The sequence below is a fragment of the Sorex araneus genome, chromosome 2 (assembly GCF_027595985.1).
Source record: "Sorex araneus isolate mSorAra2 chromosome 2, mSorAra2.pri, whole genome shotgun sequence".
Classification (NCBI taxonomy): Eukaryota; Metazoa; Chordata; class Mammalia; order Eulipotyphla; family Soricidae; genus Sorex; species Sorex araneus.
The window spans coordinates 242,415,427-242,442,281 of record NC_073303.1 but is presented as its reverse complement, the minus strand read 5'-3'; the positions used below and the strand labels follow the sequence as shown (position 1 = coordinate 242,442,281).

General features: G+C 45.8%; 1 protein-coding gene across 1 annotated transcript in view; it reads right to left on the bottom strand.

Moving 5' to 3' along the window:
- LOC105943237 (zinc finger protein 208-like) overlaps positions 1-26,855 on the bottom strand; it is a 286,674-nt gene that overhangs the window by 14,367 nt on the left and 245,452 nt on the right. The window contains 1 exon segment of the mRNA XM_055124700.1: positions 3,674-4,526. Within this exon segment, the coding sequence (XP_054980675.1) occupies positions 3,674-4,526 (853 nt within the window).

The window sequence follows — 26,855 nt, the reverse complement described above, 5'->3', positions numbered from 1 at the left end:
CACATTTATATGTAAATTTCATCACCATATTTTCTGACAGTGACATAGTATTCCATTGTTTAGATATATCAGAGTTTCTTTAACCAGTCATCTGCGTTTGGGCACTCTGATTTTTTCCAGATTGTGGCTATTGTAAACAGTGCTGCAATGAACATAGAAATGCAGATGTCATCTCTACTATACCTTTTTGCCTCTCTGGGATATATTGCCAGGTGTGGTATTGCTAGTTAAAATGGAAGCTCAATTTCAATTTTTTTGAGAATTGTCATTATTGTTTTCCAAAAAGGCTGGACCAGTCGTCATTCCCACCAGCAATGAAGGAGAGTCCCTTTCTCCCCACATCCATGCCAACAACGATTGCTTCGGGGTTTTGGGATGTGGGCCAGTCTCTGTGGTGAGATGATATCTCATTGTTGTTTTGATCTGCATCTCCCTGAAGATTAGTGATGTTGAACATTTTCTCATGTGTCTCTGAGCCATTCAGATTGATTTCTTCTTTGGGAAAGTTTCTGTTCATTTCATCACCCCATTTTTTGATCGGGTTGGCAGTTTTCATCTTGTGGAGTTCAACCAGAGCAGTGTATATCCTTGATATCAAACCTTTATCGGATGGGTACTACCTAAATACCCTTTCCAATTCTGTAGATTGTCTTTGTATTTTGGTCACTCTTTCTGTATGATGAATCTTTCAACAGTGGTGCTTGGTATGTCCCAGGTGAGGGGCTGCCATCACTGGCCATGGTCATGGAGCAACACTGCTGCTCACAAGGCGGTGACCAAAGAGGTTCAGGATGCTCAGACTGACCACTCAGAGGCCAGTGAGGAAACCGACCCTTTGGGACCTTCTCTTCCCCTTTCTTGCTCCCCCAGGGCAGCAAAAGAAGCTGAGAGCACTTTGGCCCAAAAGACCACCGGAAGAAAAAACAAACAAACCCTGATTCAATGACGACACCTGCATTTCTGGTCATAGCTTTAAAGGGCCCGGCTTCCAATATTCCGGACCAGCTTCTATGTGGTCAGAAAGCTTCATTTCCCCCCCACCCCCGTTTCTGGGGCAGAATCAAGACCCGGACATATGAGTATCTGGGATAGATGAAGAGTGAGGAACTGGACAGAGAGCATATAAAAGATAAAGCTTTTGTTTTCACTAAGGGAATAAAATTCACAGATTGCTTTGCACACAGTTGCCAGGGCCAGATCCAGCCCTGTCCCAACAACCTCCCCTACTCCCCCACCAAATTTTTCAGAAATCACTAGGCAATAATATTCAGCTATTCATGATGTATTGTTTACTCCAGGCTCAAGGAGACCCGATACCCAAGACCCAGGAAAAAGATCCTCTGTGGCTTCCGCCAATTTGTGGTGCTTCCAGGAATGAAACCCAGATGCTCCACCCTATGAGAACAAATAAATACCTCACTGGCCGACCTCTACTACCTCTACTACCCAGCCACCACCACACTCCAGGCTGCTTTCCGGACACTCGGGCTGAACCTTATCCACAGGACCAGGTATAGCAGAACTTTGCGACCTTGCACTCTAGGCTCAACAAGAACCAGAAACAAGATCCTCTGTCTGCCTCCTCCAATCTCTAGCACCCCAAGGATTAAACCCAAACATAACATCCTATTGGCGCCTGATAAACACTCACTGGCTTACCTCCACTACCTTCACTACCCAGCCACCGCATAGCTCCAGACCACTCTCTAGATAAACCATAAGACACTTAATACCCATTTTCCATAATTTCCGCACCATACTTGATGGGTTTCAAGTATGGTTTCAACCATGCGAACACCTGTAAGGCCAATGGGAGGCCACCCTAAAAGGTTCCATCCCTCTCAGATGGCCTGGAAAGCTACAGAGTACCGCGCCCGCACGGCAGAGCTTGGCAAGCTATGTGTGGCATAATCGATATGCGAAAAACAGTAACAACAGTGAACCTCATTCGTTTGACAACAAAAGATCCCCCAATACAGAAGTGATATGAAGGATGAGCAAGGAGAGTCTGATCAAATTTCAGGGACAAACTAGACTGCCAATTGAAGAACTAAAATGACTGTACTTGCAACGCATGAACTCTGGCATTGGAAGCATCCACCGAGGACCTGATGGTGCAAGCACAGAAGATCAAATACGATAGCCATGGTCTGACCAAAATGAGAAGGTATTAATCACATCATGCCATTATCGACACTGGAGAAGAACTGTTCCAAGGAACATGTGACAACAGCGAAGCTGGTAGTGTCCTTGTCCTTGTCAACACGAACTTTGCCATGAGCACTGATTCATTCAAATGCCGAACAACTGGAATTGGACTATTACGCTTTAATAGATGTGGTTCACTGATGGCAGATTTATCTTTGTTGTCTATACACCAATATCCAACTACGATGAAGAAGAAATTTCTACATGGAGCTGGAGAAATTCTATAAAGAAAACGATACGTTCTACTAGATTATTGTCTTTGATTTTAAAGCCAATATTGGACCGAGAATGTCACCTGAAGAACTGCATATCAGGACCCATGGCTTAGAAGAAACAGAGTGAGATATTGTCTGAGTTCATCATGTCAACCAAGACCATCCATGGTAACTCACAGTTCCAGAAGCCCAAATCTAAACATTGGACAGGAAAGTCTCCCAGTAGACAGTTCCACGACGAAATGATCACTTCATATTCAATCGAAGGTTTTGCCTGACCCATGATGCTGTTGTCCCAAATTCCAAGTGGGATCGGACCACGGTCTACTTCCTGCAAGATTCTACTTCACACACTGGGTAGAAAGGACTGCAAAATAAAAGTTTTAGAAGAGAACTCCCAGAATGACCACGAACTGGGAGCTCTTTCGCACTATTGCGGCAATGTGGAAAGACGCCATTGTTGACAAAATCAATGAAGAATATGAATGACTGGTTCAGCACCTCCATGACTGCAAGAATGCCGAGATTGGGAAAGCCACAAACAGTTGCCTGTCTTCGAAATCTCTCGAGCTCATTCGCCATGGTGGTTTAGCATGAGCCTCAGGCCTTCACAGGCCAAAATTCGAGCTCGTAAAGCTGTGCAGAAAAGCCATAAGGAAAACTTCAAAGAGAGAAAAGCAGTAGTGTTGGCCGATGCAGTAGAATCTGGGAAAAGTACTCGCAGTGCTCACCTGTCCTTCTCCAACTGCAAGACCAAGATGACTGCCCTCCAATGTCCTGATGGATTCTGCATATTTTCCAGAAGGGCATTGTAGAGGATTATTCACGACTTCTACTCAAATCTCTTCGACAGTCATGTCCACCTGCCACATACCAAATAACGCAGAATGGATATGCCGTACCCAATGTCCTCTTTCCAAATCGTGACAATTCCAAGCAAAGGGCATTTGTGAAAGTATTTATTTAGTCACATTCCTCTTGGTACCATCACCAAGACCCATTATTTACAAGTCAAAATACACGGATGCAAGAACAAGGCAACTGGCATAGCTGCCCCTTGGTGATAATTAGCATGTGACTTTTCTTCATAGAACTGAATGACCTGATGGAAAGTTTGTCCCATGGACACATGATTGTGACCTCCTGTGTGGTACTTTTGTAGCAATCCAGATCCCAACTGTCCAGAGAAAATCTGATGTAATGAACTGTTCTCTTCTGACCATAGGCATTGTCATTAGATCAAGTCATACAGTATGATTTTTTCTATGATAAGAAAGGGAGGCTCGGAATTTGAAGGCCTCCCCACATTCCTTACAAATATAAGGTTTCTCTCCAGTGTGAATTCTCCTATGCTTATTAAGATTTGAGGACTGACAGAAGGCCTTTCCACATTCCTTACAAAAAAAAGGTTTCTCTCCAGTGTGAATTCTCCTATGTTCAATAAGGATTGAGGATTGACAGAAGGCCTTCCCACATTCCTTACAAACAAAAGGTTTCTCTCCAGTGTGAATTCTCCTATGTACAATAAGGTGTGAGGATCGACTGAAGGCCGTTCCACAGTCCTTACAAACAAACGGTTTCTCTCCAGTGTGAATTCTCCTATGTTCAATAAGGTTTGAGGATTGACAGAAGGCCTTCCCACATTCCTTACAAACAAAAGGTTTCTCTCCAGTGTGAATTCTCCTATGTACAATAAGGTGTGAGGATCGACTGAAGGCCGTTCCACAGTCCTTACAAACAAACGGTTTCTCTCCAGTGTGAATTCTTATATGTCGAATAAGGTTTGAGGATTCACAGAAGGCCTTTCCACATTCCTTACAAACAAAAGGTTTCTCTCCAGTATGAATTCTCCTATGATTAACAAGGTTTGAGGATTGACAGAAGGCCTTCCCACATTCCTTACAAACAAAAGGTTTCTCTCCAGTGTGAATTCTCCTATGTACAATAAGGTCTGAGGATCGACTGAAGGCCGTTCCACAGTCCTTACAAACAAACGGTTTCTCTCCAGTGTGAATTCTTATATGTCGAATAAGGTTTGAGGATTCACAGAAGGCCTTCCCACATTCCTTACAAACAAAAGGTTTCTCTCCAGTATGAATTCTCCTATGGTTAAAAAGGTGTGAGCATAGACGAAAGACCTTCCCACATTCTTCACATGAATGTGGTTTGTCTTCTGCTTTGATAGAAGTATGGTCACCACAGGGTAACTTTTGACTCAACTTTTGTCCACGCTGCTGATATTCCTGGAAATTCTGTCCACTGAGGTTTTCTAAAGGAACACCATACTGGCAAGGACATGGGAAAGCTCCCCCACAATTCTTACACTTGGACGGGTTCAGTACATCATTGATTTGCTTGTGGATCTGTTGGCCTGAAAGACTCACTATAAATTGTGCTCCTGTCCCACAGTCCATGGGCTGATCCCCTCGGTGGGTTTGTGTTTGAGGTTTGTGCAGAAAAGACTGTGACAAGCTTCTTCCAGCAGAGGGCTTCTTTGGAGTGAGATCGCTCTCTTCCTTCTGATGACGCTCAGAAGACATCCTGCCTGTCTCAGCATCCCCAAGGGGATGAAGACAGGATTCCTCACTCGAAAATTTTTCACAGTGCACAGGATCAGAGACATTCCATTGGGAATGGCTGCTTCCCTACAGACAGCAGAGAAGGATTACAATTATTGCTCTGTTCTATCAAATCTGCATTTCAAAAAAAATTCAGACAGGCAGTTTTATATTATGATTCACTGTCCAGTGGTGTCTTGTGGCCCCTTGGTACATTCTGGGCTGATGAGTGCCTGTCACTCCACATTAGATGAATAAATGGGGCCATGGCTGGATGGTAATTCAGGGGCCATTTATTTCTATCATAGCATTAATTATACAGAAATCATGAACGCTTGCTGGGCAACAATTATAAATACATGTGTTGGAATATTAACATAAACAATGCTCACATTAAAGAAACTTTAGGGGAAATTCCTCTAGGACATGCACTCAAGGACAGAATATTATCTGGGGACTCCAGCACTCTAGAATCCACTCTAGATTTCTCCTCAGTGATCTGCCCAAGGAATAGATTCCTTCTCAGAGTGTATTGCTTTCTTATTTCCTTTGCCAGTAATCCATTTAAACAATTGTATTAGATTTATTCCTTTAAAATATTTGTAGTGGGGGCCGGAGCGATAGCACAGCGGGTAGGGCGTTTGCCTTACACGCGGCCGACCCGGGTTTGATCCCCGGCATCCCATATGGTCCCCCAAGCACTGCCAGGAATAATTCCTGAGTGCAAAGCCAGGCGTAACCCCTGAGCATCGCTGGGTGTGACCCCAAAACAAGCAAAAAAAATATTTGTAGTTATTTTGCATCACTGCAGAAAGAGATATAAGCTTTTATCTATACCCTAGATCCAGCCAAAAGGGTGGCGTTTCCTGGGAAAATCTCTCTATATTTCACAGTGCACACTTCTCAGGCTAGGTAACTTTTTCTAATTCCAACAGGGTCTTTATTCAGTTACCTCTTTTTGGGTCAAGTAAGAATTTATTCCATGACTGTGTTATTCATTTACCGTACTACTTATGGTGCTTAGGCTGTCCCTTTCCTAAACCTGGTTAGGAAAAGGCTTGCTCAGGTCCATCCAAGTCCCTTGCTGTGACCCGCCTTTTGAGGTGTTAGGAATGAACTACAATGGTGGCTTAAGTGAAGCATATAAGATGAATTTCCAGGAGGAAATATTTTTTAGGGGTCAATGAATTCCCATGTGAAAAAGTATCAGGAATTGGATGTGTCTCGGGAGCACTGTGTGCGTGGAATTCAATTAAGCTTTGCTCTGTGTGTGGGAGAAAAAAACAAACAAATATGGAACCTCTGAAGCTTAGAACTGATTCAAACATGGCAGCTATGCTTTCTGACATTTGAAACACACGAATCCAACTCTGAATATGTTCAGAAAGTTTGCATTAATCAATCTAACGCTTCTTCAAGGCAGACTTGCAAAACTGAACAATGAGAGGTCATAAGTAGTGTACATGTTTTTTTATCTCAATGAACAGGCAAATTTAGTGGAGATAACACCCTCTGGAAGAAACCGAAGAATCAGTTTTCAGTGAAAATAAAAAGGACCCGAAACTGAGTTCGGTTCTAGCTCAGTGTGGTACCGGGGAATCATGTTTGAAGGCAACACTGCATGCACACAGTTGAGACCCAGGACAGGGGCCACAAGAGGATTCCTCTTTTGCACAAAATGACTTTTTTTTTCTTTCAGTTTTATTCGTATTTAGTTTTGTTTGTATTTATTTTGAGGTGGGGCACACCAAGCAGATCTTACGGACCAATGTTGCTGGGACTCTGGGGACCATATGAGCTGGAAACCCAGATTTCTATCCCTGGGTAAAGCAAGTGTCCTTCCCACTACATGATGAAGTGGACAAGCAACTTGTTCTCTGAAACAATCTGACATGTGTGCTTACTTTCTATCAAATAAAAAACCACAAAATTTCATCAATGTGAAAAACAGGAATTTCTGTAGATTCTGAGCTTATTGATTTTATCCCCAGTGAGACTACGGCCCCATTCCTCCCAGAAATAGGCTTCAAATTCTTCACTCTCATTTCTAGAGACTGTAAACATGGTGGTAGGATGGAGTCTGAACCTCTACCTTTCTAATCCATGTATGATCAACTGAGCTATCTAGCCAGCGTAAAAATACTTATTTTGAATGTGTGAATCTTACCAGCTGACTCGAATTATATGATCCCTTTCCCAAATCAAACTGTGGAAGCGCCACATCCTGAAGCTGTGCGTGGATTTCTGAAATCAAACAAAATCCACAATGTAAGAAGTAGACGAATGCAAAGTAGCTGAATAGGCAGAGGAGGAGTAAGAAGTATTTGAAGATATCCATGAGGATCTTGGCAATCACACACTAGCTTTTTTGGGTTTCTTTTGCAGAACAGACCCAGGAATACTAGGGTACCATACAGGATGCTCCTTATTGAAAGTAGGTCAGCTGATAACAAGACAAGTGCTCTCCCCACTGTTCTACAGTGCTGGTCCAATATAGCTTTAGTATGGGCTCAATGCTTCACAATTTGAACGTAAAGGCAAAAACTTTTCTTAGTGGGTAGAGAGAAAATCAAGTCTGTGACATACCTTCTATGAGGCTGATCCCTGAGCACTGCCAAAAGTAATCGCAGGGGCTGTTGCGATTTTACACTTGGTTGTGCATTTCCCTTGCATGCAGATGACCCCGTCCCACCTGGAGCATCCTATATGGTGTTCTAAGCACCGCCAGGAGTAATTCCTGAGAACAAAGCCAGGAATAACCCCAGTGCATTACCTGGTATCACCAATATAAAAGAAAAAAGAGAAAAATAACCTGAGAACTGCCAGGAAAAGCCGAGTATAACTGAGCTCAAAAACAAGTGAAAATTTCTCATTTTATTTGACAACCAATGTTGTCTGAGGGCAAAGACAAACAGGGCAACAATGATCTGAGGGCAAAGACAAACAGGACATAGAAGACAAAGAGTCACCCAGCTACCCTGGAAAGGGCACCCAAGGCTGTATATTGGATGGTGTCCAGTGAGACTGGTGAGTCACAGTCGGGGGATCAAAAGGATTTGAATCCCATGGAGTATTCTACATACAAGAACGATGAGGAAAAACTACAAAATCAGAATCCATAATGCACAGTTATTCTGTGATTGAAACTCCAACATGAAGAAGAGCAGTGTGAGCACAGCACAGACACCGGGATCGAGGAGCCCAAACCCCCAAGAGTCACTTGTCTGACACACACTCAGGACAACCACACACTGCCAAACAGTAGAACCAGGGAGGGTACTCAGACACCCACCTGCACACATACCTCTCCTCCCCAGCCTCAGGGCTCCTCTTTCCAGCCAGAAGATCACCGCAGGGTTCCCCTCGGAATGCCCTGCTCCCAGAATCAAGGATCAGTGACAAGGAAAAGGCAACAGGTTAATGCCATGTGTCCGTATGAAATTGGGCAAATTCTCAAAAGGCTTGAAACAGTATCACAACTCTATTTTTTTAAGGGGTCACACCCGGCAATGCACAGGGGTTACTCCTGGCTCATGCACTCAGGCATTACTCTTGGATGTGAACGGTGGACCATATGGGATGCTGGGAATCGAATCCGGGTCAGTCGCGAGCAAGGGAAACACCATACCCGCTGTGCTATTGCTCCAGCCCCAAGTATGAAACTTTTAATGTGCTGCAGGTTACTGGTTATCAGTGACATAGAGCCCCAGTTTTTATTTAACAGTGAAATAGGAGAAATCAGACAATCGTGCAAACAATATCATCCGGCTGTATTACATGAAGGTAAAATGCCCTTGATGCCAGCACTGTATTTATCAAATCCACACCAGAGATGACCAGGGGTCTTTCCTGAGTCTGTAATCAGGAATCACCTGGGAAATGTTTGGTGACCATATGGGATGCCGGGAATTGAACCTGCCTCAACTTCCTGTAAGACAATCGCATACCACTCTGTATATATTTCTCTGTCCTGGCACCATATAGTTTTTCCTGATTCCCTCCAAAAGTGATCACTGAGTGCAGCTACCTGTGGCATATGCGATATGCCAAAAACAGTAACAACAAGTCTCACAATGGAGACATTACTGGTGCCCGGTCAAGCAAATCAATGAGCAATGGGATACGAGTGACAGTGACAGTGAGTGCAGTAAGTCCAAGAGCAAAAGAAACCCAAACTAGACAGACATGGCACGACCCACTGTTTTTGAAAAGAGATTAAAAAAGATCAACAGATCTGGACACAGCCCATCAGGTGGATATTTTCCTTGGTCAAAATCAATCCCATTTGGATCATTAACATTCTGTAATGTCTCCTTAGGCAGCCAGGAGTGATCCTTGATTGCAATGTCCCGGAGCAAACACTGAGTCATGCTGAAGTATCACTATCCCAAAAAATACTGCAAGTAACCCCAAACACTGAAATAGATTAGGACCTGATGGCTTAAGCCCCAAGAAATCAACCACTTTTGTTGGGGAAGATATTACAGCGGGTAGGACACCTGTGATTTGCACAAATATGGTATAATTCCTTATAACCCATATGCTCCAGGAGCACAACAAGGAATAATTCCTGAGCATTTTCAGTGAATCCCCATAACCAAATCAAAACGAAACCAAATTCTTAAACTTGAAGGAATGGTGCAATTGTACTGGACATAATGCTCGGACTATTGATGCTGGCAACCGAGTTCAATCATTAGCTGTCCCAGGGACCCCGAGCAACCCTTGAAATGATCATTTAACACACAGCCAGGTAGAATGTGTACTTCACACCAAAGTCAAGCCAAAACAAATAAAATGAAGCTGTTTGTAAAACAAAAAGAACTTGTTTAGCACTGGAAGGAACTATTTGATCATGGCCCCAGTTCAACACACAGACCCCAGGCGTTGAAGTAGGTCTGTGCCAGCAGGGTGCGCCACACGTGACTCTCACCAACGTCCCGCAGGTGCTGGTAGGTCTCCAGCATCACGTCCTTGTAGAGCTTTCGCTGAGAGGCATCCATGGATGTCCACTCTTCCTGGGTGAAGTTCAGGGCCACATCGGAGAAGGTCACTACGTCCTGATCAGAGAGACACAGGGGACAGGAGACAGTGCCAGTCACCACTGTGTTTTCTCAGCCATGAGGATGGCACTAGAGGGGCTCAGGACATCTCCCCTGTTCTTTCTAGAGGAAACAGCCTCCATGCACATTCCTGGCTCAGTGTCTGAGGAAATCACTCTAAGGCAGCCAGGTCTGCAGCAATGTGAAGGTGCTACTCTAGAAGGTTCCTGGAGGTGATGGCCTTACACAAACACTCCATGGCCAAGCCCAGCACCAGTGGACCAGTGGTCCCAGCATTGCAGAGAGTAAGACCTGAACACTTGCCCAGCAAGACAGAAAAGAAATAACACTAGGGTTGGCAGAGCAATAGTACAGCAGTTAGGGCCTTTGCCTTGCATGTCGGTGACCTGGGTTCGATCCCTGTCATCCCATATAGTCCCCCGAGCACCGCCAAGAATGATCCCTGAGTGCAGAGCCAGGAGTAACACCGCCCCCCCCCTGCATCACTGGGTGTGACCCATAAAGTAAATAATAAGAAGAAGCAACAGTAGGTTGGACCAAAATACTGGACATGCCCTGACCTATGATACGTCTCACATTACTGTTCAAGGAATGAGGTGATACACAATGTCCTGTAGGAAAGTCAAAGCTATGGGTAGACATATGTGCCGGTAGGACTCTGAACTCACAATTCAGGGCTGGGAATAGAAGTATTAGAGTATTAGATGCAATAATAGATGCAGACTCTATTGCATCTAATACATCCTCCTTCCCTTTAGAAGGAGGTAAAAGATACTTGACTCATAAAAACTCAGTCGGCCCCAGAGAAGTTCTGATCGCTCTCACTGAGAATGGCGTATGCTCAAAATTTAACACACAGCAGTGTTTTAACCTGAGACTGTGGCGGAGCAGGCAAGGCTCTCCAGAGTCGGAAAATAAAATACGGGAATCGCAAATTATGGGATCTGCAGTCATAACAGGTGCCAGCACACCCTGGGTCCCGTGATGCCCTTCAGGTGTGAATCCCAAGCTCTTCTCTTAGAAGCGCTGAGCCCCTCCACTGTGGCAGAAAAAAATATGAAAGGAAACAAAGCAGAGTTCTGGAGTAAGAGTACAGTGGGTATGAGGCAATAACCATGTTCCATATGTTCCCCCAAGCACTGCAGGTGAATGTCAGAATGGGTGATTCCAAGAATCACAAGGTGTGGTCCCGACCAATAATCACTCCGCGAAATAACAAAAAAGGCAAAAACCCCAAGAAGACAGACTTGCCCTTCATCCATAAGATCCAGGAGACCCGGACTGACCATTGACCACTAACCTGGGAGCCGTTCTTGAGAGCCACTAGGTATCGCTCCAAAGCAAACACAGAAAACAAATGAACATGAACAAAAGTGGTCACAGACAATAGAAAGGGAACTCGAACCGGAGCCCCATCCAACATCTCCTTTGGAAATGACTCCCAGATAGTCCACCCTGGAGGCCTGTGTGCTCCTGTCACTGTATAGCCTCATTGCGTCTCTCTCCTACCTGGGGACAGTGTGTCAGACAGAGCAACACCATCTTCTTCAGGCTGTTGTTCTTGAGGATCCCCACCGAAGGTTTGACAAAGACCTGGAGAAATCAACGTTGTGAGCAATAGAGAGGAGCAAAACTCATATGACCCTGACCAGAAGTCACTGGACCCAGAAACGATCTGATCTGAGTGGCTTCACCCTTGGGCATCAATTCACAGAAACACCCAGGAGAGACACTGCCAGATGCTCCTTCCTCTTTAGGGGATGCAGAAGCAGATTTGAATCTGGCTGACCATCGCTCTCAGGGAAGGGAAGGCAAGCATTGAGCTGCTGTGCTGTCTCTCAGGCCCCTGGGTCCACTCTAAGAGAAAATGTTATAACATCTAAACAGAAACCTAGCAGAACAGATAAAAATTAGTTTCTGGGGCCTTGGTGAAATCACAACTGATACAGCAGTTGCTTTGCATACAGCTGCCTCTGGTTTTGACCCCACATACCACAGGATATCCCAAGTCTACCAAGAGCAATTCCTGAACAGACAGTCAGGAGTGAGCTAAGAGCACAATTAGCTGAGACTAATAAACAAAACCAAATCAATTAAAAAACTTATGTACCATGTACTAAGAGTGTAATAAATTGCAAAAAAGTTCTATACTATGGAGAACCAAGAACATCTTATTTCATAACTGACTGGATATTAACCAGTGTAGAAGTTCTTTAAAGATATCCACAGACACAGAAGAAATCAGAGGGTGCTTGCCTGGCACATGCTCGACCCACTTTCAATTGCAGTCACCTCAAAGGGTCCTCAAGCAATGCATAAAGGGATCAGTGACCACAGAGCTTGGAGTAACACCTGAGCATCACCAGGCATGACAAATAACCAAATATATGTCACTTTTTTGAAAGACTTGACCTAGAGTCTGCTCACCACTATCTAGGCTAGTAGTAGTATGTAGTAGTAATAGTAGCAGTTGTAGTAGTAGTAGTAGTAGTTGTAGTAGTAGTAGTAATAGTAGTAGTAGTAGTAGTGTGGTATTTCTAAATTCACATACTGTGACACACTGGTGCTTCATTGCAGTAGTGCAGACTTCAAAGAGGAAACTTATTAGAAACATAATCAGACATTTTCTTCCATGTTAATATATTCATACTTAGTACTAATTATAACTAAGGGCTGGAGCAATAGCACAGCCGGTAACATTCCTCTTGGAGAGGCTGGGAAGCTATTTTAGTATTCAATATGCCAAAAACAGTAACAAAATGTTTCAAAATGGAGACGTTACTGGTGCCCGCTCGAGCAAATCGATGAGCAATGGGATGACAGTGACCGCCTGCTAGGTTACTTGCCTTGAAATGGCTGATCTAGGTTCTGTTCCTAGCACCCACTAGATACCATAAACAGAAACTACAAGGTATGGCCCCAAATCAAACAGAGAAAAAAGGTATTTTATGCTTCAAATCTTCCTAGTCAGTTCTATAGGGCACAGGTTTGGGTTTTGGAGCCACAAGTAGCAAAACTTTGGGCCTATACCTTGTGGTATTTGAGGGCACTGCGTTTTGCTGGAGATTGTAGCATGGCAGGCTGCTTGCAAGGCCAGGGCCCGCAATTCTGGCATCTCTCTGACCGCAGGAGTGCTCATTCTATGTAAATCCTATAAACCTTGTAAAAAGGACACAGACGGGCATGAAGGGGACAGTGATGAGGCTCTGCTGGTAGAGACTACAGCAGGGCTGCTGACACCGAGGATGTGCCTATGTTTCCATGAGCTGAAAGCACAGACTACAAATCAAAAGGTTTGAGTTGCCAGCAGGGGGCAGGAAGAGACCAGTGGGCAGGGCACTTCCCATGCATGTAACAGACTCAACTATACACCCTGAATCCCTGAGGAGTGATCCCTGAGCACTGCTGCTTTGGCAGACCCCCCTCTCCACTCCCAACCACACTCGCTCAATCAAAGAGGAAGTTATCTGCCAACAGCAGAGGTGTGAAATCCAGGGACATATTCTCAAGGTTCAGTTCAGAGATTTTATATCATTTGCAGCCACACCCAGCAGAGCTATGAGCTTAAAGACCAGGTTTCCACAAAGTGCATGATTTGACTCAGTTTTTGGTAAGTGACTTTGCATAGGAAAAAGGACAGGAAAATTACACTTGGTCTAAAAGCTTCATGGTGATAGCACTGAATTGTTCAGTCTCCAACTCCTTCTTTTAATCCTGACAGACTCTTGTTGAGTAGATTCAACAATGTTTACATCTACAGACTTCCAAGGAGGTTAGGACTGAAAGGGTACACATGGTTGGGTTGGATGCTGGTCAGCTGGAAGCCCTGGCCTTCGAGGGTATACAATTTTCCTTGGTAATCTGACCACAGAGCAGCGAGTGGCCCTCAAGCACTGTCAGGTGTGGCCCCAAATCCCACCCCATCTGCTCCCAGAGAGGTGAGATAGACCCAGGGATGGGAGCTCAGAGGCCTGAGCACCTGCTTTACCTCCAGGGCTGCAACATGGCTCCACTGCATGTAGAGACACATGGACAGAGGGGCAGTCCCTGACTATTCCAAACTCGTAGCAAAATGGGCAAAACCAACAACAAGAAGAAAAAAATAATAATAACAAAAACAAAAATAATCCTATAAATCCAATCCTCCACAAAGGAAGTTCAAAAAGTGCTCAGATATCAATAAAAATTCTGGAATCCTGGAGACTTACATTGGGGTCGGGGCATGTGTGTTTTGAGCCACACACTCAGAAAAACCTGTAAATTGCGTGGTAACAAAAGGTAACAAGGACCTACCTGCATTTCTAACACTCAAGCTCATCATTAATTTTGGATAGTTTATGATTTCTGTGCAACTTCTGGCAATGTACAGAGGACCCTATGGGGTGCAGGGATCAAACCCAGTTCTGCCAAATGGAAAGTAAATGCCCTAACTGCTGTACTATGACTTACACTCTATATTTCTTTCTTTTTTTTTTTTTTTGCGGGATACAGATGGAGACGATGACTCAGGGGACTCCATGGGACGGTGGGGATCGAACCTAGTCAGCAAGTGCAAGACAAACGCCATACTGGCTGTACTACTGCACAGACCCTTAGAATGAGACATTTAAAAAACCTTTGTCAGGGGCTGGAGAGATAGCACAGCGGGTAGGGCGTTTGCCTTGCACTCGGCCGACCCGGGTTCAAATCCCAGCATCCCATATGGTCCCCTGAGCACGGCCAGGGGTAATTCCTGAGTGCAGAGCCAGGAGTAACCCCTGTGCATCGCCAGGTGTGACCCAAAAAGAAAAAAAAAATAAAAATAATAATAATAAAAAAACCCTTTTTCAGCTGCTGGTCCCTAGAAACCCCATTTCTGCAAATATTCACCAGAACAGCAGGGGGCGGCCCTGGCTAGGGAAAGATGAACACTGGGGATAAAATGGTGCTCAAAAACTTGGCAAGTAAAGCACAATTTTTTTTTTTTTGTGGGGCAAAATAAAATGATAGACGGTTAGCAGAGGTAGTACATTCACAGGGTGCTTCTTATCAAGCAGATAATTTGGGTTCAATTTTCAAAAGCCCATGGTTTCCCCCCAGCACTTCCAGGAACATGTCTGAGCTCAGATCCAACTGTAAGACCTGAGCACTCTGTGCTTTCGCCACAAAACTGCAATTAAAAAAACAATAAGAAATTCAAAATTTCCTGAACAAAGGGGCTGGAGATAATAGTAAATTGGGGGAGGTACTTGTCTTGCAAGCATCCTACTCGGGTTTCATTACTGGCATCCCAAGAGGTTTCTGAGCACTGCCAGGAGTGCTGCCTGAGGGCAGAGGCAGGAGGAGTAAACCCACCCTGATGCACCCCCCACCTCCACTCTGTGTTCTATAAAAGTTCTGCATCTGATCAAGCCCCCAGAATTTACTGCATGTGCTAAAACGTGGAAATCAAAAAGCTCTGTGTCATGGTTTTGAATCCCAAGCACGTGAACAATGAGCTTTTGTCCCCCACCATCCTAGGGCAGGCGGCTCCTACACTGAGAGGGCGTTTGCGTGCATGCACCTGACCCGCATTGCTCCCACGTTTCCCATAGGATCCCTGACTACCAACAGGAGAGATCCCCGAGTGCAGAGTCAGGAGTGACCCCAGAACAGTTCTGGACAAAGCTCAAAGACATATTTCTTTTTAAGAAAAGAAGGTGCCTCCAGGTCCTTTTGATGAGAAAAATGGACTTTATCCCCGACTGTACTCAGCCTAAGGAATGAAAGGCGACCAGCAAAGGGCCAGCCTGGGGACACTCCTGATGGATCCCTACCCCACCCCTGTGACCGCCATGGATGCTGCAAGTGTGCCAACAATGGAACTAACATGGAGGTGACTGCACGCGGCCCCTCAGATCTGGGGGACACTGAGGCTCCCTCTGGCCGACACTTTCTCTCTAGTTCGGGTTGGAGGAAAGGTCAGTGGGAAGGGCACTGGCCTCACATCCCAACACCCCATGTGGGCCCCAAACCCCTAGGAGACATCCCTGAGCAAAAGAAGCTGGATTCAGCCTTAAGCAACACCGGATTTGGCCCTCAAGCACGATTACATCTACATTTAAAAGGGCTGGGGCTGGAGTGAAAGCAAAGCCGGTAGGGCGTTTTCTTTGCAGGCAGACAACCCGGGTTCAATTTCCAGCATCCCGTAAGGTCCTCTGAGCACTGCCAGGGGTAATTTTCAGTGCAGAGCCATGAATAAACCCTGGGCATTGCCAGCTGTGACACAAAAAGCAAATCAAAACAATAAAAGGGACAACTGGTTTTTTTCCCCGTTGTTCCTCACTTTAAAAGCAGCTTCTCCACTCAAACTCCTTCTCTTGCAGGACCACGTGCCTCCTCTACCCATCCCACGTCTTATATTGCGGCCCGGGGAGCAGCTCAGGGCTCATCCCTGGTGGAGATCCCAGGACCCAGTAGGGTCCCGGAGGTAGAACCCGGTCGGTTGCATGTAAGTCCAGCGCCCTCCTCATGCGACGAGCGTCCCCTCTTATGCGTTATTAGAAATAAGTTCTATGCAATAAAACCTCCATTGTTTCCATAAAAGTCAATGAATAAGTGAGATAAACTTCTTGGATGGAGCATCGGTGGGTCCCGGGTGAGGAGCCGCCAATCTGGCAACATTTTCGAATGACCCCGTAGACGCCGCCGCCTCCAAGGCGAAGAAGGCGGAGGTTTGGGCTCTCGGAACGACCACTCAGGGGCTGGTATGGAAAAAACCCCTGTACCCCTGGTACCTCCTTCCCTGCTGCTCTCCCGCTCCTCACCTCAGCAGCAAAGTCTGCAGAAAAGCACTTCAGCCCCAAATGCGGAAGACTCCTAGGGAGAAAGTCCTGGGTTCCGTGACGTCACCGCACTTCCGGTCGGAGCTTTAAAGGGCCAGGCTCCCAGTAGTCCAGGCCAGGAATGTTAATGTTTTCCCGGGTTTGGGGTTGGATCAGCCAGGAATAATTCTCGAGCACAGAGCCAGGAGTAAGCTCTGAGTCAGGTCAGGAGTGACTTCTGAACACTGCTAGGTGAGGCCCAAAACTTCTACCACAAAAGGAAAAAGAATGAGCCCCAAGGTGTCCTTGATGAGGGAAACCTTATATAACTGACTCCATTTTTAAACCGCCTAAATCATGAAAAGTGACCTGCTAAGCTCGTGATGTAGGTAGGTCAGCCTGGGAACATTCCAGGGATGACACCATGCCCTACATCTAGTGACTGCCCCTGGGCTCCAAGTGTCCATGCAAAGGAGCTAAAACTGTGGTGGTTACACACGTTCCATGAGATCTGCTGGCAAACTGGGGCTCCTTCTGGCTCTGACACTTTCTCTCTATTTGAGGACCAGATCAGTAGGTCAGCGAGGAGGGCATTGGCCTCCTGTTCTGACACCCCGTGGGGTCACCCGAGGCAGGAGTGAGCCCTGAGCAATGCCGGGTGTAGCCCTGAAACACAAATGAAAACAATTTAAAAAGAAAACAGTTTTTGCTCTGTTTGTTTTTATTTTCATTGTTTCAGATACTTTCCGAATGCAATTTAGAGATGACCTGTGGAATAGAGCTTATATTGACTGCATTCCACAGGACATCAAAAGACTGCATGGCCAGCAACCTACAAGATGGTCAGACTTCATCGTCAAAACCCTGAAAAAATGGTTTCAGGCTCTTTGTGTTGCTGGAGCGAGCAGATAATATTGGGCTACACTAGCATGCGACAGGGACGAATGGAGACGTTACTGGTGCCCACCCTAGCAAATTGAAGAAAATCCACGGGATGACAAGTACTACAAGTAATTTGTGTACTCAATCCTTTCAGGAACCCCCTCCACTAGTGATAAGGTAATGATAAGGACTCATTCCTGACTCTTTGCTCAGGGATCACTCCACACTGGGCTCAAGAACCCTCTGGGATACTATGAATGAAACTTGGGCCAGCAACTTCCCAGCTGGAACATTTCTCTGAGCCCCGATGTTTGTTCATATCTCACTGAACTTCCAGTTCTTGAGTAGCTTCACCTGTTCTTATTCACACAGTTCCAGGAGTGAGGTGAAACTAAGTGAACCACGGGGACCAGAGTGGATTCAGGGTTGGCCCAGAAGGGGGCTCAGGGATTGGTGATGACTGGGAAAATAGACATGGAAGTTAAATTCCTCTGTGTCTGTATGTGTGCGTGTGTGTTCAGAGCCATTGGTGCTCTCCTTACTCCTGGAGACTTGTGCTCAGCAACTCTTCAACCACTGCTCAAGCTCGACAGTACAGTGAATTCAACAGTGTTCTAAATGGAGAGGAAACATGAATGAAAAGTCTCTTAACTGCTGTGCAGTTGAAAGGTCTCTTAGTAGATTAATACTAGACTAACCAGCAAGAATAAAATTCTTTAAAATTTGAATCAGTGGGCAAGAAATATAGTCTCCTCCTATTGACTGTGATCCTGAGGTCTCCTAACCCATTTTGGCACCAGAGCGGATGCTTGAGCCATGCATTTTGACTGTGAACTGAGCTACAACTTCGTGCAGCCCAGGGAGGGATTTTTTTCCCTCTCCACCCCATTTTTCTGAGCGAAAATGGCGGCAGCGGCAGCAACCACGCGGTGAGAGCCACCCTCTAAGACCCCTCCACCAGGAGGTAGGACTTTCTTTAGTGACGTAGCCTGTAGGTGGTCCTGGGAGGGGGGGCATTCCCTGCATGCCTTCCGCCCAGAGATGAACCGAGAGCCGCGGCATGAGAAGCAGAGCCTTCGCGCCTATTGACTGTGATCCTGAGGTCTCCTAACCCATTTTGGCACCAGAGCGGATTCTTGCAGCCATCCATTTTGACTGTGAACTGAGCTAAAATATTAGAAACCCAAAACCTTCACTCTTAGCAATGAAGAGAAATTATTAGATGATGCCTATTCATCAGGCCTGATTGTTGGGGAAAATTTCCAATCAATAATAGTGAGTTCTGTATGGAAATATGGAATGTACTCAATATATATAGAGTATAATGGGAATATCATTAGCTACTTAGATGGGGGGTGGGGTGGGAGGGGGGTGTACTGGGGTTCTTGGTGGTGGAACGGGTGCACTGGTGAAGTGATGGTGGTTTAATCAGTATTTGACTGCCGGAGTCCAGCTCCGGAAGGAAGACCACCGACTCAGAGATTATGTGTTGACCAGCAGCTATCGAGGCTGAAGGCCCCGTTTATTTTCAAGCAAGCAGTTTTATATTATTTGCATACCTTGGCCCAGGCACGTAGCCAAGTCCAAAGACGTTCTCATGGGTTAAACATATTTTGTGTTTGTCTCAAGATGTTCTCATTAAAAATACCAAGTCAAATTATTCCCAAGGTTACTTAGAGCACGAGAAGTATGTACGGGCAGGATGTGCCCTGCTTATCTTGCTGGTAGGTTTTACCTTCAAGGCCCCTCTTTCAAGAGGCCCTCTGCACAGGACTCTCCCAAGCCCCCAGTGCAGGTCATACAAAGTTCATTGTCCCACGCTGGTCTCTAGTCTCTAGTCTATGTGCTCCAAGCAATCCCACTACATTTGACTGTGACTTAAACCTGAAAGCTTTGTATTTTTTTTTCTTGTTTTCACGGTGGTTCAATAAAATATTTCTTTAGAGAAAAAAAAAAGAAATATAGTCTCTTCTTCAGACATGTTGACCCATTGTTCAGCTATGATGATTTGATTTGTGTTATAGTAAGAAAATGAAGCTTAGTTAGTTTAGAAGTTTATTTTTGTTAGCAGAATTATTCCATAAACATACTGAATTTACTGTAACTGCTCTACTGAGAACTCAGCTCATCACAGAGTGCAAATAGGAACCATGGGTTAGGGTCCCCCAAAATGAGTTGATTAAAAATCAATTGTGATTGCTTTGTGTAATCACTTTTTCTTTGTAATAATGCCTGCTTTACTGTGCTTACGTGTGCCAGGATATGGGCCTCGGGAGTAAATTAAATGTGTAGGTGCTTAAAAATGACAGCTGTGCCTGGATCCCGGTTTTCCTAACCAAAAGCCTGTAATTCTGCTCGGAGGATGCTGCTCTTGCCTAGGATGGCCTCCCAGCGGGTGTAAATACACTCCTCCAAATATAATTCTATGTCTTGGTGGTTTCAGGTGTTGACCCCACAAACATTTGAGGGCCTATATAGAATATGATGATAGGGGAGCCTTGACATCCCAGGTGACAGCATTTCTTTGATATGAAAAATAATAGACTTTTGGGGGTGTCAGCACCCAAAGAAAGTTGCTGACACCCAAAGTGCCCTCTATTTCCCAGCATTAGTTTCTGGATTTACTCCCTTCAGTGCTGAGAGACCATAGATGTGGTGGTGGGGAAGGTGCACGCTCCTCATCTTTCAAATCACATGGTTGCTCCATTGAGCTATCCCGATGGCATAATAATTTTTATTTTGAATGTGTCACTCTTACCAGCTCGCTTGTATTTGGAGAGCACGCACAACAACGCAATTTGAATTGCAGCAAATCCTTAAGCTGTGGATTGAGTTCTGAAGCCAATCTCAATAGCAAAATAAGAATTAATTGTCAAGTGGTTTAATGTGCAGAGCTGATTAAAGACATCTCTATGGTTCTCACAGTCCCAACAGGCCCACAGATCCTTTGGAAGGACCATGGAGGAGCCTGGAAATCCCCACTAGCTTTCTGCTTCTTTTATTTGACCAGACCCAGTAATATTTGGGGAATCATATGGGATGCTGTGGATCAAAGCCTGGTCAGTCACATGTAATACAGCACCCACCCTGTTGTACTTCTAGCTTTGTTATGGGCACACGTGCTCACTCTTTAACATAAAGGTGGAAGAATATCACTTAGAGTGTCAGAGAGAGAACAGAAGTTAGCCCATCTTTCTTGCATAAGGGGGACAGGGGCTGATCCCTGAGTAGCGCCCAAAGGAACCCCTGAGAACAACCGCGAATAGCCCCAAAGCAACAGGAGGCCAACAGGGAGGAAATGAATTTATTAATATACTCAAAATCATACTCATGATGGGAGGGCACAGACAGCCTGGTGACAGAGAGCCCCTGAAACGCTCTCTGAAAATACTAGACACGCCCTGGCCTATGATACATGTCACACTCTTGTTCTAGGAATGAGCTGATACACAATGTCCGGTCAGAAAGTCAAAGCTATGGGTGGACATATGTGCTGGTAGGACTCTGAACTCACAATTCAGGGCTGGGCCAAATCTCTTTAGAAGGAGGTAATGGTTACTTGACCCACAAGAACTTAGTTGGCCCCAGAGAAATTCTGATCGCTCTCCCTGGGAATGGCCCATGCTCAAAACGAAACACACAGCAGCGTTTTAACCTGAGACTGTGGCGGAGCAGGCAAGGCTCTCCAGAGTGGGGAAATAAAATAGGGGAATCGCAAATTATGGGATCTGCAGTCATAACAGGTGCCAGCGACCTTGGGGCCCGTGATGCCCTTCAGGTGTGAATCCCAAGCTCTTCTCTTAGAAGTGCCAAGCCCCTCCAATGTGCCAAAAAATATGAAAGGAAACAAAGCAGAGGTTTGGAGTAAGAGTATAGTGGGTATTTGGCAATAACAGTGACCCATACAATCCCCCAAGCACTGCAGGTTCAATGTCAGAATGGGTAATTCCAAGAATCACAAGGTGTGGCCCCCACCACTAACCACTTCCCCAACCAACAAAAACCCCAGGAAGTCAGACTTGCCCTTCATCCATAAGGTTCAGGAGACTCGGATTGACCATTGACCACTAAACTGGGAGCCGTTCTTGAGAGCCACTAAATGTCACTCCAAAGCAAACACAGAAAACCAAATGAACACGAACAAAAGTGGCCACAGACAGTAGAATGGGGCACTCCAACCGAAGCCACGTCCAACATCTCCTGCCTGAAACAACTCCCAGATAATCCACCCTGGAGGCCTGTGTGCTCCTGTACCTGTAGAGCCTCATCGTGTGTCTCTCCTACCTGGGGACAGTGTGTCAGACAGAGCAACACCATCTTCTTCAGGCTGTTGTTCTTGAGGATCCCCACCACGGTTTTGACAAGGACCTGGAGAAGTCAAAGTTGTGAGCACCAGAGAGGAGCAAAACTCATATGACCCTGACAAGAACTTGCTGCATTGGATCCAGAAACGTTCTGATCTGACTGGCTTCATCTTGGGCATCAGTTCACAGAAACACCCAGGAGAGACACTGCCAGATGCTCCTACCTCTTTAGGGGACGCACAAGCAGATTTGAATCTGGGCTGACCATTGCTCTCAGGGAAGGCAAGGCAAGCATTGACTACTGTGCTATCTCTCAGCCCTCTGTTCCACTCTAAGAGAAAATATTATAACATCTAAACAGTAACTTAGCAAAACAGATAAAAATTAGTTTCTGGGGCCTTGGTGAAATCACAACTGATACAGTATTTGCTTTTCACGCAGCTGACTCTGGTTTGGACCCCACATACCATAGGATCCCCCAAGTCTACCAAGATTGATTTCTGAACAGACAGTCAGGAGTAAGCTAGGAGCACAATTGGCTGAGACTAATAAACAAAAACAAACCAATTAAAACACTTATGTATTGTGCTCACTCGTACTGTTACTATGTACTAACAATGTAAAATGAATTGAAAAATAGTTGTGTACTACGGAGGACCAAGATCATCTAATTTCTTAACCATCTGGACATTAACCAGTGTAATAGTTTTTAAATAATATCCTCAGACACAACACAGAGCAGGGGGTGCTTTCTTGGCACATGCTCCACCCAGTTTCAATTGCAATCACCTCAAAGATCCTCAAGCAATGCGTAAAGGGATCTGTGATCACAGAGCTTGGAGTAACACAAGAATCACTAGACATGGGGCTGGAACAATAGCACAGCGGGTAGGGCGTTTGCCTTGCATGCAGCAGACCCGGGTTCGATTCCCAGCATCCCATATGGTCCCCTGAGCACCGCCAGGAGTAATTCCTGAGTGCATGAGCCAGGAGTAACCCCTGTGCATCGCCGGGTGTGACCCAAAAAGCAAAAACAAAAAAATCATGACTTTTGGGGCCGGAGCGATGGCACAGCGGGTAGGGCGTTTGCTTTGCACGTGGCCGACCCGGGTTCGATCCCCGGCATCCCATATGGACCCCAAGCACCGCCAGGAGTAATTCCTGAGTGCAAAGCCAGGAGTAACTCCTGAGCATCTCTGGGTGTGACCACCCCGCTAAAAAAAAAAAAAGAATCACTAGACAGGACAAATAACCTAAAATAAGTCACTTTTTTGAAAGGCTGGACCTATAGTCTGCTGACCATTAACTAGTCTAGTAGTAGTATGTAGTAGTAGTAGTGCTAGTAGTAGTTATGTTATTTCTAAATTCACATAATGTGACACACTGGTGCTTTCCTGCAGTAGTGCAGGCTTCAAAGACAAAACTGCTTAGAAATATAATCAGACATTTTCTTCCATGGTAATATATTTATACTTAGTACTAAGTATAACTAAGGGCCTGAGTGATAGCACAGTGGGTAGGGCGTTTGCCTTGCAAGCGGTCGACCCGAGTTCAATTTCTCCATTCCTCTCGGAGAGCCTGGGAAGCTATTTTAGTATTCAATATGCCAAAAACAGTCAAAACAAGTCTCACAATGGAGTTGTTACTGGTGCCAGCTCGAGCAAATTGATGAGCAATGGGATGACAGTGACAGTCTGCTAGGGAATTTGTCTTGCAACAGCTGATCTAGGTTCTGTTCCTAGCACCCACTAGGTACCATAAACAGCAACTATAAGGCATGGCCCCAAATTCAACAGAAAAAAAAGGTATTTTATGCTTCAACTCCTCCCAGTCAGTTTCGTGGGGCATAGGTTTGGGTTTTGGAGCCACAAGGAGCAAAACTCTGGTCTTATTCCTGGCGGTACTTGAGGGCACTGCATTTTGTAGAAATTGTACCACGGAAGGCTGCTTGCAAGGCCAGGGCCTGCACTTCTGGCCTCTCTCTGACCCCAGGAATTCTAATTCTATATAAATCCTGTGAACCTTGTGAGAAGGACACAGACGGGCATGAAGGGGGCAGCGATGAAGCTCAGCTGGTAGAGGCCACGGCAGAGCTGCTGACACCGAGGAGCTGCCGATGTGACCCTGAACTGGAAGCACATGCTACAAATCAAAAGTTTTGAATTGCCAACAGGGGCCAGGAAGAGAGCCTAGTGGGCAGGGCATTTCCCATGCATGCAACAGACTCGATTCTACTCCCTGAAGCCCTGAGGAGTGACCCCTGGGCTCTGCCGTTTTAGCAGACCCCCCCTCCACTCCCAACCCCAACCAGCTCAATCAAAGAGGAAGTTATCTGCCAACCAAAGAGGTGTAGAATCCTGTGACATATTCACAAGGTTCAGTTCAGAGATTTGATTATCTTTCCTAGCCACACCCAGCAGAGCTCTGGATGCAGGCCAGCTGGAAGCCCTGGGTCTTCCCTTGTATTCATTTATCTCCTGTGGTCTGAGCACAGAGCAGCGAGTGGCCCTAAAGCACTTTCAGGTGTGGCCCCAAATCTCACGCCATCTGCTCCCCGTGTAGTGAGATAGACCCAGGGAGAGGAGCTCAGAGGCTTGAGTAACTGCTTTACCGTTGGGGATACAACATGGCTCCCCTGTATTCAGAGACACACGAATAGAGGGGCAGTCCTTGACCATCTCAAGTTTGTAGCAAAAAGGGCAAAACCAACAACAACAAGAATAAACCTACAATAACAAAAACAAAAATATTTGTATAAACCCAACCCCCCCCATATAAGTTGAAAGAGTGCTCAGATGTCAAGACAAATTCTGTAATCTTGGAGTGACACTTTTACATTGGGGGCAGGAGCAGTGTGGTTTGAGCCACATGTGCTCAGAACAACATGTAAAATGCTCGGGCAACAAAATGTAAGGCAAATGCCCTACTTGCATTTCTAACACTCTATCTAATCATCAATTTTTGATAGTTTTTTTTAATTTCTGTGCCACTTCTGTTCAGAGGACCCTGTGAATTGCAGGGGTCAAATCGAGTTCTGCCAAATGGAAAGCAAAGTACCTTCTGTACTATGACTTGTGCCCTTTATTTATTTTCATTTTTTTATTTATAGGCACACAGATGAAGACAATGGCTCAGGGGAATCTATGGGATGGTGGGGATCAAACCTAGGTCAGAAAGTGCAAGACAAATGCCCTCCTGGCTGTACCACTGAACAGACCCCTAGAGTGAGATATTTAAAAAAAACTGTGGCATCTGGTTCCTAGAAACCCTATTTCTACAAATATTCACAAGAAAAGCATGCGGCTTCCGTGGTCTGGGATAGATGAACAGTGGGGATGAGATGGTGCTTAAAAACTTGGCAGGAGAAGCAGAATTTTTTTTCTGGGGCAAAATAAAATCATAGAGGGTTAGGAGAGATAGTACTATTGGTAGGGGGCTCTTCTTCAAGCATCTAATTTGGGTTCAATTTTCAAAAGCCCATACAATTCCCCCCCAGAACTTCCAGGAACAATGCCTGAACACAGATACAAGAGTAAGCCTGGAGCACTGTGTGCTGTGGCCCCAAAACTGCAATTAAAAAACAATACGAAATTCAAAATTTCCGAACAAAGGGGCTGGAGAAATAATAAAATGGGCGAGGTGCTTGTCTTGCAAGCGTCCAACTCGGGTTTCATTACTGGCATCCCAAGAGGTTCCTGAGCACTGCCAGGAGTGCTGCCTGAGTGCAGAGGCCGGAGGAGTAAACCCACCCTGATGCACCCCCCACTTCAACTCTGTGTTCTATAAAATGTCTGCATCTCCCCTAGAATTTACTGCATGTGTTAAAATGTGGAAGTGAAAAAACTCAGTGACAGGATTTTGAATCCCAATCACGTGAAAAAATGAGCCTTCGTCCCCCAGTATATTAGCGCAGGCGGCTCGTACACTGAGAGGGTGTTTGCTTGCCCACATCTGACCCGGATTGCTCCCAGGTTTCCCATAGGATCCCCTGACTACCAACAGGAGGGATCCCTGAGTACAGATTCAGGAGTGACCCAAGAGCAGTACTGGACATGGGTAAAAAAGATATTTCCTTTTTTTTTGGCTTTTGGCTCACACCTGGCAGTACACAGGGGTTACTCCTGGCTTTGCATTCAGGAATTGTCTCTGGCGGTGCTCAGGGAACCATATGGGACCCTGGGAACCAAACCCGGGTCTGCTGCGTGCAAGGCAAAAGCCTTACCCACTGTGCTATTTCTCCTGCCCCTCGCAATAAAAAGATATTTCTTCTTAAGAAAAGAAGGTGTCTCTAGGTCTCTTTGATGAGAAAAATTGATACTTTAGCCCCGACTGTAGTCAGCCTAAGGAATGATAGGCGGCGAGCGAAGGGCCAGCCTGGGGACACTCCTGAACTATCTCTACACCACCCCTGGACGGCCGAGGATGCTGCAAATGACCCAGCAATGGAACTAATACGGCGGTGGCTGCATGCGGCCCCTTAGATCTGAGGGAAACTGAGGCCCCCTCTGGCCGACACTTTCTCTCTGGTTGGGGGCTGGAGGAAAGGTCAGCAGGAAGGCACTGGCATCACATCCCAACACCCCATTTGGGCCCCTAAGCCCCGGAGGGATCCCTGAGCAGAAGAGCCTGGACTCAGCCCTGAGCAATACCGGCTGTGGCCCTAAAACACGATTACATCTACTTTCAAAAGTATGGGTCTGAAGCAATAGCACAGGGGGTAGGGCCCCTGATTTACACGCGGCCAACCTGGGTTCAATTCCCAGCATCCCATATGGTCCCCCAGCACCGCCAGGGCTGATTCCTGAGTGTAGAGCCAGAAGTAATCCTGAGCACTGCTGGGTGT